This window comes from Moschus berezovskii, chromosome 11 (assembly GCF_049115385.1).
Source record: "Moschus berezovskii isolate FMDL1 chromosome 11, NW_MosBer_1.0, whole genome shotgun sequence".
Classification (NCBI taxonomy): Eukaryota; Metazoa; Chordata; class Mammalia; order Artiodactyla; family Moschidae; genus Moschus; species Moschus berezovskii.
Window position 1 is genome coordinate 38,634,612 of NC_142470.1, and position 12,987 is coordinate 38,647,598.

Consider the following 12,987-nt stretch of genomic DNA (forward strand, 5'->3'; position numbering starts at 1 on the left):
TGGCATGGCTCAGGTTGCAGGCTGGAGAATGACCACATCTGACCTCACTGACGTGCTTTCGGGAGCCAGTGGAAGAAGGTTCTCTTAAGGACCCACTGAACAAGCCCTGAAAATGCTTTCTGAAATAGAGGTAAACTAATGAATGATGGCATGGGTTTTCATCTCCATGAAGGCAGGTTTAAGAAAGTGCATCTGTCTCCTTGCTGTGGCTGCATGGCTCAGGGAATAAGTGATTTGGGGGTCTTCCACCACCTAAGTGACTAACTGGGGAATGTGTTTGCTCTCACTGAAGCAGAGCTGCCTCAGTTCCCCACCAAGGCACGCTCAGCCTCGAGGCAGATGTCTGAAGTCTTAAGAGGCTGCTGGGAGGAAAAGGGGGCAGCTAGAGTTATCCTTTCCTTAGTGTCCAGGGGACACTCAGAGGAGCCATAGCCATTTCATAGAGCCCTCACTGCTAGGGCCTGAGAGCAGGGGAAGGAAGGTGTGGGGGCCTGGGTCTGCTGGGGGACGGCTTACTCTGCCTGCCTGTGTGTAACCTTCCCTGGCACGGACCCCTGTGCCTTCCCCTCTACTGCCCTCTCTGCTTCCCCATAAAGTCTAAAGGTGCGAGCACCTTCAGATGTTCAGAGCAAATGTCTCTGGTAGTTCCTTTCTGCTTTCTCCTCCATCAAGACCTGGTTGAATAGTTACCCAAAATGCCAAGCTGGGCTTGTTGCTGCCAGGTTTTTGTTAACTTCCCTTTTTCTTAAGAGTGTTTACAGAAGGCATATGTGTCAAAAGTCAGTCCTGTGGCAGGAAGAGAAGTAGAGGTAGGTGGGCATGAAGACAGTATCATTTCCCAAGGCAGCCGTGGATATTATCTTATCCAGTTATCTCAGATGAAGGATTGAAACCCAGAAAGATGAGCAATTTGCCCAAAATCACCTAGAGCCAGGACTAGAACTCAGGTATCTTGCTCATCAGTATAAATTTCCTTGCAGAATTTTCATGCTAAAAGAGCAGGAGCCCCAGAACCCAGGAAAGTAATGAAGAGGACAGCCAAGGACAGGTTATGAAGAAACAAATGCTTTTCCAAATGCAAGGATGTCTAAACAGAATGAGTTTGGAGAACTCTAAGAAGCTGGCAGGCTTTGCACTGGTGGGAACAGATCCCAAAGGGTCTGGAAACTCCACTGAGTCTGGATTTTCTTTTGAAGACCATGGGTGGAGTTGGGACTTGATGGCCTTTAAGCAAGGGAGTGATGTGGTCAGATTGGAATCTTCAGGTGGCCAGGCCAAACAAGGTGGCCAGAGGACTCGGCAGTGGGCAGCTTCTCTGACGGTGACTGCCTATTTATATGTTTGGCTGGGTGCTGTCTTTTTGGCAGGAGGTGACAGGCCCAGCGATGCTGGACCATATGTGGTTCACTACTTGGGGTAGCTGGGGGGTGGGGTGAGGGTGGTGGTGGTGAGGTGATTTCAGCTCACAAACCTCAAGCTCTTGGCGAACAAATGACAGCAAATAAGTAGCTGCTTTAGGGGGTGAGCCCTAAAATGGTGATGCACTGCCCAATGGTTCTGGTAGCTGGGGTGGGGTACATGGTGGTGATATACATGTGGGAGTCGGGCAGTGGAGGGCACAGGGGTTGGGGGAAGACTAGCCTTCTAAATACAGGGGACAACTTCAGGGGTATGACACAACAGGTGCTTGTCAAGCTGTTTAGCCTCCTCCAGACTGTGGCAGTGGCTGTGGCCTAACAGCTGGTAGTAGGAATGATGGGGCTGTGAGAAGAAACACAGCAACTGCAGAGGGTATGAATCCATTTTCATTCCTCAGTCCAGAAGAGGATGGGATGGGCTCAAGCTGCCCCAAAGAGAAAGGGGAGTACTCTTGAAGTGCGAGTGCCCGTAAGAGAGGGGACAAAGTGGATTCAACTGTAATAGTCAAACTTGTGGGACATCTGACAGTCACTGCTCCAATGCTCTATTTAGTCTTAAACCTGCAGCTTTCATTTTCAGCTTTCTACTGCCTCCTTATTACTCTGCCTTTAGTGAGGTTTCTTTCAAAAACAACAACAAAAAAAGAGGAGACCTTTCCCCCCGTTTTCCCCCATCAAGTTATTGTCCTATTTCTTTTCCTCTTTTGTACCAAGCATTTGAGCCATCTACACTCCTGTCTTCACTGCCTTGGCACCCAGGCCCTCCTCTCTTGCAGCAATCTGGCTTCTCTGTATCTCTCTTCTGAAATTGTTTCCTAAGGATATTCATGACATCGAAATTATCTTCTTCAGTGTCCCTTTTAATCTCCAAAGTGACTGGAGGAAAGGGGATTTAAAAAAAATTATTACAAATTAGACTTCAGTTTATCTTATTAACATTTTTTATCTTTTCCAAGACATATTTCAAATTATGCAAGTATATAGTTTATAAATAAGCATAATGACTACAGACACAAGTAATTTATTGATAAATGAGCATGTAATAAGGAATTTTTATAAAAGGGGTACACTTTAAGAAAAATATTTGGAGATAACTGGTTTTCAAGATAAAGCTCAAACCTTTATTTTGGCATTGAAAGCTGTTTATAATTTAGTCTCAAATGATTCCACGGCTTCCTCCACCTCCCCTTCCCTCCCTTACCAAGTACTATGCTCTAACCACAATGGGCTATTACACATCTCCCAAGTGTACCAAAACTTAGAGTTTTAGTTCAAAGTATTTTTGCACCTAGTAGATGTCCAATAAACCCTAAACCTTGCAATTGCTGCCTTATTGTCACTCCACTGGCCTTGAAACTTTCCTCCTTGACCATTTTCAAGGGTGCTATTCTGGTTTCTCTCCTGCTGCCTTTATTTCTTCTTCTTTGGCTGCATCCTTCATATTCATTCCAAAAATACTTATTGAGCCCTTGTTGTATGTCAGGTATGGTGACAGGCACTAGAAATATAGCGGGAAACAATTAGACTAGATCCCTTTACCTCCAGGTTATACCCCAAAGTTGTCTCCAGCCCTTTCCTCTCGTCTCCCTGTAGCTGATTCCCTTTCAGTTTGTCTTCTATTTCAAGCTACTTGTTGAGTATTTCTGCCTGCAAATACTCCAATCACCAGGTCTGACCTCTCATTCCATACATCTTTTTTTCTCACCTCCTCAAGCAGTTTCAATCTCTCTTGCATTGGCAGCCCCTTCTATATGAATTTCTATTGATAACTACTTCCCCATCAATATTAGAACCTGCTTACCTGAGGCATTTTTCTAACTGCTGTTCTTGCCTTTATTCTAAGCTGCCAGTCTTTCTATCCTATCCATTCTTGCTAGCTAAATCATTATTCTACAAATTAGCGTCAGCTTTGCCTTTGAAGCAGTGGGAAGAAGGATGGTTTGAGGAAAATGAGGACTACTTTTTATAAGGCATTGGAACCATTCCCCCAGCAAGTTTCAAGGACATCTCACAAAACATTTAGCTTGGTGTTTCAGGGTCCAACCTAATTATCCCCGCCTATTCTAAACAAACAAGAGCTCATTATTTCTAGAAGACGTTGAACCCATTTCTGGGTCTTCGCTAGGGTCTCCCTAACTTATCCTGACCCAAGACAACTACCTTCTCTCAGCTTATCATTTAGTAAACATTGCTTTCAGTATTTCTCTGCCCAAAGAAATTGTGGGCAGAAATGGGCCTTTGGCTTTTCATAATCTGTATTGAAGTTTACTGTCTTGTACGCACTGTTCTGTTTTACACATGCTTTCCCCACCCTCCCCCCACCCCCAAACCCAGGAGATGCCGATTTCAACAGCTCCATCTTATACAGAGCTTAAGTAATTCACCCATGGCCACAGTGGCAGAATGCAAATTTAAATTCAGGTTTGACTCCAGGATTTGTGCTCCTTGTTACCACCTGCCTGACTTCACAGTAGATATGAAGTACATACTAGACCCCAATCTTACCTCCAGGGACCCTGGGAACCAGGTCTATACCTCTGAAAAAAGAAGATGCCCTGCAGAGAAGAAACCTCAACAGGTATTTATGGTGGCTAACACTCCCCTCCCACAGGGATTTCTCTGTGATCTCCCACATTGCCTGGTTTGAACTACACACTTTGGCACCTAATTGTGTTTTCCAAATCTGTTGTTTCTTGTGTGTTTTTGCCTAATAGTAGAAAAATTTCCTCCTCTCATCAGGTTCAGCCTAGACCTACTGGCTAACATGAGGCTGCTAGGCCTTTACAGCAAAATCTTCCTTCTCCACCGGTGAAGAGAATTAGCGCCACTAACTCTGAACCTTGTTAAAAATGCGGTCTTCTGATGAGATTTGGGGTGGGACCCAGGAATCTGCATTTTTAACATTGAGGTCATTCTTCGGCGGTTGTCAACGGATCAGCCTACATTCCTGCCAGTGTGGACTGCCCCATTTAGGCAGAATTATTTCCTGGTACAATGATTTCTCTAAACATTGCACACTGTTGAAGAATTATAAGCTGGGCCTCCTTTGTTTCTGGATACACCACTTGGCAGGTGTAGTAACATCCTCTGACAGGCTGCTTGCCACAGGTGCTATGCTTTACACGTGCGCCCCGCTGGTACCATCCCCCTTCAGTCCTGCTGCCCAAACACCACCCTCTGTGCCTACCACCACCCTGCAGTATCTACCCTCTCCCAAGCCCTTAGACCCACCCTAGCCCCCTTCCCTTCCCTCCACCTCAGCCCCTCCCTTCACCCCCAGCCCAGCCCTTCCCTCCCCCACCTCTTCTCTGGGCCCCCCAGGCTCCTCCCACCTCAGAACATTTTTTTGTTCCTGGCTAAGAGTTTTGCACATGGGATTGGGGGTGGGGCTGGGGCCGGTTGGACTGGAGGACACACTACCATTCATCAGAGGTCCTACAGAACGGGGGTACTTTTCCAATCTGAGAAACCCTCATGCTTTTTCTACCAGAGAAATGGGCAGAGGCCTCTCTCTGGAACCTAGCTGGAGGGATGTCACTCTCCAAGAGAGCCTTCCATCTCTGCAAACACCCCAACGCAGGCCCAGCCTGCCGGGTTCCTTTGTTGGGACGAGAGGGAATGGAATCTTACCAACAAGACGAAAAGGGCTGGAGAAAATACCAGGAACGGGCCCACCTTTCTTCCTACAAAGGCCTAACGCTAAAAGGGGAGGAAAAAAAAGGCACCAACAAAGAGTTTAAGATAGCAGTTCCCAGCTTTTTCAAATATGAAGCATTTTTTAACCAATCCATTTTTTAATTCTTAAATTCTTGACATTACAGAACTAAACTGAAATTTATTAACATTCCACTCTTACATTTCTTATCGACAAACAGAAATAAAATTCATGAGCCAAAAACCCAAAACAAAACTAAAAACAGGGAAAAGCTTATAAAACTAAATATGGATCCCAGCATTAACAGCTGAACAGAGAATGTGATTTTTAAATTCTTAGCGGATGATAAAGTTGTGGAGAAACTGAACACTTACAAATTATTTAAAACCTGGAATCACTGACCAGAAATTACACAGTTGGATCATGGGAAAACAGCAGAAAGGGTTATGAGAGAACCTACACTGTTCTAGCTGCACCCCATGCCCTTCTCAGAAGAAAGCCTGGCATTGATTAGATATTGGGCCAGACTAATACTGGCAGCAGAACCAGTGATAGTAACCTGCCTACCAGAAGAGCCTTCCACTGGGTTGGCAATTTTGATCTGGGCCCCGGACATCTGGCGGATCTCATTAATGTTGGCGCCTTGGCGCCCGATTATGCAGCCAATTAAGTTATTTGGAATGGTGAGTTCATGGGTGGTTTGAGTAGATGCATCCAAACTTGCCCAATAGCCTTTCACCTCTGGAGAGCTGGAGTCAATTCCGGCGAATCCGGTCCCGCCGTGCATCATGGCAAAGTGAGACTGTTGTCTTGCCACCTGGTTCAGCTTGGCCAGATCGAGCGGAGAAATGGTGTGTTGTCCTTGAATCGAGTAGGCATCTAGAGGTGGTCCCTCCAGGTCATGGGTGGCGTGGGGGTAGCCCGCAGCGTCGCTGCACCGATCTTGGCCGCCCGCGCAGATGACTGGAGAGCTGGCCGGCATGGGCTGGTACGGAATGGTCATGACTCTCCCTTGCGGAGACTGGGAGAGCGTCTCCAGCATGACCAGGCAGATCTGCTTGACACACTCGGTGACAGACTGCGGCACGCCAGCAATGGTGATGGCCCGCTCGGTGGAGTTGGGCAGCATATCCCCCGCCACCTGGACCTGGGCCCCGGTACTCTCGCGGATCTCTTTGATCTTACACCCGCCTTTCCCAATCAGGGAGCCGCACTGGGTGGCCGGCACCACCAGCCTCAGGGTGACCGGGGGCCTGCTGGCCGCCGTGCTGTTGGTCATGGAGCTGTTGATATCTTCTTCCAGCTTGTCGATGATCATAGCGAAGGCCTTAAAGATGGCATTGGTAGGGCCGGTCAGAGTGATGATTCTCTCCGGGCAATTCCCCTCCGAGATGTTGATCCGCGCGCCACTCTCCTCGCGGATCCTCTTAACCGACTCCCCTTTCTTCCCAATGATGCTTCCTACTTCCTTTCCGTGCATAAGCAGCCGAATGGTGAGAGTCACATTTAGTCCACTTTCAGTCACACCGGCATCCATGGCGAGCGGCGGGCGGCGTTCGGGGGAGTTGGGCTCGTTACGTGGTCAAGTCTTTGGTGGCTGGCGGGGGGAGGGGAGGTGTAGGCCCAAAACTGCCGGCGCGAGGCGAGCGAGGGCCGCGGGAGCGAGCGGGCGCGGGAGGGAGGCCGCGGCGTCGTCGCAGGGGCGGGCGGCGGCGGCGGAGGGGGCGAGCGGGGCCGGGAGCGGCGGGCGGGCGGGTGGGCGAGGGCGCGGCGGTGGCGACTCCGGCGGCAGCCTCGGCGGTCTGGGCGGGGCGGGAAGCCCGCTTTCAACCCCGCGTACCCTCTGACCCCGGAAGTGCTTGCTGCGCAGGACCCCTTGAAAAAAAAATGAGGACCCATCCTTTTTAGGTCACAAGATTGCGCCAGCCCCAATAGAGTAGTTTTTCAAAAACCCTCTTAATAGGCTAGCATTGAAAATAAAGCCCCTGTGGGCAGAAGTTGTGATTCCGGCAAAATTTTAAGACGAACATGTATTTTATTAACCCTAAAAGGCGCCGGCAGACGTTTGGAAATGGCAGTGTTGTGCTTGGGAGCGACACATTATTTCCCGCCGTACAAAAGCGGTTTGAGTGCGGAGCGACACGGGCAGCCCTGGCCGTAACTGCAGGCGGCTGCTAGGACGCCGCGGGTTTAAAACGTGCGCGTGAGGAGACCAGAGCGCATGCGCAAGGGTGTGGGGCGGACGGGAGGGGCAGCCGCGGCCTTCCGGGGGGGAGGGGAGGCGAGACGAGGCCTTTGGGGCGGGCGCCCGCTCGGCCGGGCACGTGGGGCCCCTTCGTCCTCAGCGTCCGGGCGCCCCGCGCCAGTCCCCACCCCCGCCCCGGCCTTGTGGTGGCGGCCGGTGGGGAGAAAGACCAAAACCCATCCCGCGCCGCCGCCATCAGAGTTGCGGCTGTGCTGATGGTTTCTGGGAATTGCTAGAAACGGGGCCATAAAGAGAATGGCGTCCATTTACATAATGCTTTGTCTGCATTTTGCAACTCTCTTCCTTAAGCCCGCAGAAACCCCACCTCCTACGCTGGTGTCGTTTTAATCGCTGCCGCCTCGTCACACGTTTAAGACAATGGCGTGCATTTACTCGGGCTCTCGGGGGGGGGTTCCTGCGGTTTCCCCGCGCCGGTTACGCTCCCGCTACTGCCTTTCAGCCCCTTCCCCGCTCTGCGCAGCCATCGCGCCCGCGCTGTCCGGGGGCGGCCCCCAACTGGGCCCGCCATTTTGGAGGACCTTTCCTGAGGGTGTGGAGCCGAGCGGCCCTCCCGCTAAGGAAAGGTCGTAGGGCCGTTGGTGCCCCAGTTGTGATTTCTGCCCGTTCCCTTTTCCTTCGGTTGAGCCAGACAGAACAGGCCGAGTGCGCGGCGTGCTTTAGGATCCCTTAGGGAAAGCGACTAACGTGGCGGCCCCTCAGTTCCTCCCCCTTCCCCGCGTGGGTGGCCGCCATCTTTGCTGAACACAAAATGGCGACACGTGTCCTGGATTCGTCGCCAACGAGAAATTGGGGTCGGCCTGAAAACTTTAGAATGCGCCCCCTCCCACCCCACCCACGGTATGGGGCCTTCTCCGCGCAGCGAGTGCTGTGACCCGAGTGGGTTGAAACCGCGTAGGCTGGTCCCAACCTCAACGGGGGATTTTTTTAAAAAATATTTCTTTATTTGGCCGCGCCAGGTCTTAATTGCGCCATGTGGGATCTTCAGTCGTCATTGCAGCATACAGGATCTTTAGTTGCAGCATGTGGACTCTTATTTCCCTGACCAGGGCTGGAACCGGGGGCCCCTGCATTATGAGCACAGAGTCTTAACCACTGGACCACCAGGGAAGTTCCATCAGCAGGCGAATTTTAATACATTTCTTTTATTAATTTGCAACAGGACCGCGATTAATTGTAGAACGTAGGCATCATATCCAGTCCCTAGCTCGTTAAGTTTAATAATGAATGGATAAGTGGGGGCGCAGTACCAAAACATTTAGCAATCACTAAGGAATGAGATGAGAAATTACTGCTTTCTTAGACTTACAGGCTGTTGTGCTGGAGAGATAAACAAATGGTATTATAAAGTTTCTTTTTTTAAAGCAATTTCCATGAAGCGTCTAGGATACCTATGACCTTTTTCATAGGCCAGCTTGGCAAGTGAACCTCAGTTTACCTCAACTATTAATTTGTAGATTAGAAGGGATGGATATTTCTTGTGCATTTACCAGTGCTAGATCCTTGGCTAACTGTTTTACTGCATACTGCCTTTAATTTTTAAGATGATTCTCTGAAGTACGTGTTCTCTCTTTTTTTAACAGATGAATTCATTTAGGCCCAGAGAGATGAAGTGACTAATTGAAGGTCACACAGTGTCCAGGATGGATTCCAGACCTTCTGATACACTTATTGGTGAGCACATTTTCAAATTTTTCTCTTAAGTCAGGGTTTTAGAATTTAAATGCTATTTGGATGTTTAGGTAAGCTTTTCATTTAAAGGAACCCCTCAGGTAACTTCTTGATGCATAGTCATCCCCTGTTTATATCTGTTTGGGAATTCCCAGTTTTTCCTGGTGTGAGCTATGCCTGTAAGGGGCTCAGATGCCTTTTTTTTTTTTCCCATGTGTCTGGATGAGGCTAAAGAGAAGGAAGTGATTCAGCCCTGCATGAAGGCTCAAGTATCTGTCAGTCCGGCCTGGTCTGTGGCACATTTGAATTTACCTGGCTCTGTGGGAGCAAACAGTTTCTCTGTATGACTCATTTGCTTCCTTTAGCTACACATGGGCATGACTTCCCCCTTCCCCACCCCAATCTCCACCCAGGTGAAAATAAATAAACTTAACTCTGGCGCCAGGCCTCCTTGTCTTCTCAGATATTGACTGAGCCTGACAGTGTTAGATAAATCGCAGTCTGTGGACTTTTCAGTTCATTGTAACAAATAACTTGTGGACCAAGCAACAAATATGTGCCTAAATAGGGCCGTGTTGTGTGGGTGGAGAGAAGGGCTTTTTGCTTCTTTTCACTTACACTGATCTTGTGTATTAGGCTCTCCAAAGGGCCTTCACATTACCTTAGATAGTCCCACAGATGACTTTAATAGATAAGTACATACGCTAACAATGACAGTCATAGTGCTAAGTGCTCACTGCATGCCGGGCACTATTTGAACTTTTATTTTGTTCATCATTTCAGTGGTTCTCACATTTTTAAAAGCAAACCACTATGAAAAATATGTTCTGCATAATAACTGAAACATATACACACATTTATATAAAGAAACGAAAATATTTGCAAAAACTACTTACTCATACTACACGCAGTGTACTCTGGTAATTTCTGCTCTCTGTTTTTAAAAGGAGATGCATGTCAAACTAAAAGATGAAAACCTTGTTAAAACTTAGGAAACAACAGAAGGAGTAAATTACAATTTACACAGTAATTATAATAAAAAATTATCCTAAAAAGAAAAAAAGAATTAACCTGATTCAAAACATTCCGGTCCTCTGCCACCTGTTTCTTTTCCCTAAAGAAAATTTTATCCACTGGGTCTTTCTTCCCAAGACGGCCTAGTGAAGTGAAGTCGCTCAGTCGAGTCCGACTCTCTGCAACCTCATGGACTGTAGCCTACCAGGTTCTTCCGTCCATGGGATTTTCCAGGCAAGAATACAAGGAGATCTTTCTGACTGAGGGATTGAACCCGGGTCTCCTGCATTGTAGGCAGACGCTTTACCATCTGAGCCACCAGGGAAGTCATAAACCTTTTCTTCCAGATATATTTCTTTAATCTCTTTATGTATGAATAAGTCTGGGACTTTACTTACCTTCCCTTTCCCAGCTCTCAGCACCGACCTCTTCAGAGTCTTATAGCCCTTCCCTTGGGTAGCCCACATTTAGCTGTTGATGAAATTGTAGTGTGTCTTGTGGGCCTCAGGTGTTTTGCGTGACCCTGAGATCAGGCAAAGAGGGCGCTGGACTTGGGAACTGGTGACTCTGGCCCCTAGCTCCAACTCTGCCACTGGCTAGCTTTTAGACTTCTACAATCAAGTTCATTTATCTGAGCCTCATTTTTCCCATCTGTAAAACAGGAGAGTAAATGCTTTTTAAGGCCCCTTCTAATTCATCCAGATGATCTGGGTTATTTATGCCTGGGAGGGAGGGTTGTGTAAATGTTTTATTCATGTACAGTAAATTTTCCACTTCCTTTCTCAGACCTGCACTATCTTGTGGATATGTGAGTGAATTCCACACCTCCCATTTTACAGATGAAGCCACTGAGATACAGAGTAACTGACTAAATAGTCACCACCCCACCCCTGGAGCCTCACATGACTCTTGCAGGTTCGTTAAAGGGTTTAACAAGGTTGGGAAGTTGAGTCAGGCTTTCACTTTGGAAATTGAAACATAGGATATTTGCTTCCTTTGACCTCACATAGATATGTTATATAAAACTTTTCAAAGTATTATTTTAATCATCACAGTCAATTTTGCCAGTGAAAGACCCGTCTTTGGATCAGAGTAGTCAAGTGACTTGCCCAAGGTTACACAGCTTGTTAGGACCTCAGTTGGGGCTCTTGACTCCTAATTGTGGATTTTTCCTTTTCTTGGCTTCTCATACTGTGTCACTGACTTTAACACATGGGATAACTTTGTCTTAAATTCAAAATGTTTTCTATCCAGTCATTATTTTTCTGTCCCAGAACATCCAATCCGTTCATGTTAGGTTCCTGACACTTTTGGTTCAAGAGACTCTCCTCTTTCTGATTCTCTAATGTTTACATTTGTGGATTTGGGAAGTGGTGGGAATAAGACTTAAGTTCCCTTGGGGCCGGGACCACTTTTTTTTTTTGCTCTCCCCAACCTTCCTTTCTCAGCAACTATTCTGTAGCTTTTAATATTTGCCCTGTCAACACACAGTATTTTCCCCCAAAACATGGCTTCTTTCTCTCTTTCTTCTTCATATTTAGCTTTCCATTTCTCTTTTATTTAAAATTACTGTAAATTAAGAGGACCTTTTCCCTATTACTTTTCAGGATGATATACAGTGCAGTTTAGAAACTTGTCTTACCCACTGTGGGTAGTAACAGTTTGACCTCATATGCCAGTAATCCTCCTTTGGTGTTCAGGAATCACTGCTTGGTTTCCTCCATAATAGGAGAAATCTGTTGGTGTGCTTTACAGAAGTGACCAGAATTGGCCTAAGTTCTTCCAGTTGGACAAAGCATTGCCCAGGGATTCCCCAGGGTCACTCTAACCAAAATGCGGCCTGGAGAACAGAGTGCAGAGAAAATTTAAAGGGAAAATGAGAACGAATGCAAATACAAAGTGTAGAATATGAGGAAGGAAAAAAAGGTAGGAGAAGGAGAGAGAGAAAAGAATAGGGCAGAGAGAAGAGAAGGATACAGTGGAAAGGAGGTGAGAAGAGCGATCCAGAGGTCTGTTAACCTCTCCTTTGGTGTGGGACAAATCAAGGAAGAGAGCTAGTATAATTCTTGCTGAGTTGATACTGAGCAGCACCTATCTTTTCTCTATTTCCAGTGTCAGGTGGGGGAAGTTACTTTGTTTCTGCTATCAGTTGGGAATGTGATTAGATGCCAGTAATTTTATATTGTTTTATTGAAATATAGTTTATATACAATGGTGTGTCAGTAAGAAACTGTTTTATATATATATTCTTTTTTTATCCTTTTCTGTTATGGTTGTTCACAGGATATTGAATATAGTCCCCTGTGCTACATAGTAGGACTTTGTTGTTTATCCATTTTGTATATAATAGTTTGCATCTGCTAACCCCAAACTCTTTAATTCATCTCTCGCCTGCCCTGCCTCCTTCTTGACAACCACAAGTCTGTCTTCTGTGTCTATGAGTCTGTTTCTGTTTTGTAGATAGGTTTTTTTTCATATTTTAAATTCCACATGTAAGTGATATCATATTGTTTGTGTTTCTCCTTCTGACTTACTTCACTTATATGATAATCTCTTAAGTCCTTCCATGTTGTTGTAAATGGCATTTCATTCTGCTTTATGGCTGAGTAATATTCCATTGTATATGTGTACCACCTGTTCTTTATCCATTCAGCTGTCCACGGACATTTAGGTTGATTCCATGTTTTGGCTATTGTGAATAGTACTGCTGAGAAGTTAGGGATGTATGTATCGTTTCAAATTACACTTTTGTCCAGGTGTATGCCCAGGAGTAGGATTGCTGTATCATATCGATGCCAGTAATTTTAATATTAGCCTCAGTTCACCTGGTTTACTAAGGAAATGTGCTACAAAATCATATAATGTATTTGAGGTAGAATTTCATATTCTTTCATTAGGCAAATACTTACTGATTGCTTGATATGTCCCAAACACTGAGGCTATAAAAATGAATGAGATATTGTCCC

At 46.6% G+C, this 12,987-nt stretch overlaps 1 protein-coding gene and 2 long non-coding RNA genes across 10 annotated transcripts in view; 1 reads left to right on the forward strand and 2 right to left on the reverse strand.

Annotated features, from left to right (window-relative positions):
- Positions 1-5,153: 5,153 nt before the first annotated feature.
- On the reverse strand, positions 5,154-6,877 carry PCBP1 (poly(rC) binding protein 1). The gene has a single exon (XM_055399573.2). It carries the CDS (start codon positions 6,608-6,610, stop codon positions 5,540-5,542), a length of 1,071 nt encoding a protein of 356 aa, XP_055255548.1. The 5' UTR covers positions 6,611-6,877; the 3' UTR covers positions 5,154-5,539.
- A 453-nt stretch (positions 6,878-7,330) lies between these two features.
- The window catches only part of LOC129539197 (uncharacterized), a 60,933-nt gene continuing 55,276 nt past the window's right edge, over positions 7,331-12,987 (forward strand). For 2 of the 8 annotated variants that reach the window (XR_008682414.2, XR_016038561.1), the window contains exons 1-3: positions 7,332-8,176; positions 8,296-9,010; positions 10,808-10,936. This is a non-coding gene — a long non-coding RNA (uncharacterized LOC129539197). Of the gene's footprint in view, positions 8,177-8,295; positions 9,011-10,807; positions 10,937-12,987 lie in introns of all 8 variants that reach the window. The other 6 variants (XR_016038560.1, XR_016038562.1, XR_016038563.1 and 3 more) reach the window with 5 other exon arrangements.
- On the reverse strand, positions 8,291-10,543 carry LOC129539198 (uncharacterized). The gene is made up of 3 exons (XR_008682419.1): positions 10,420-10,543; positions 9,904-9,969; positions 8,291-8,403 (listed from the first exon to the last, which is right to left on the reverse strand). It is a non-coding gene; the product is annotated as an uncharacterized LOC129539198 (long non-coding RNA).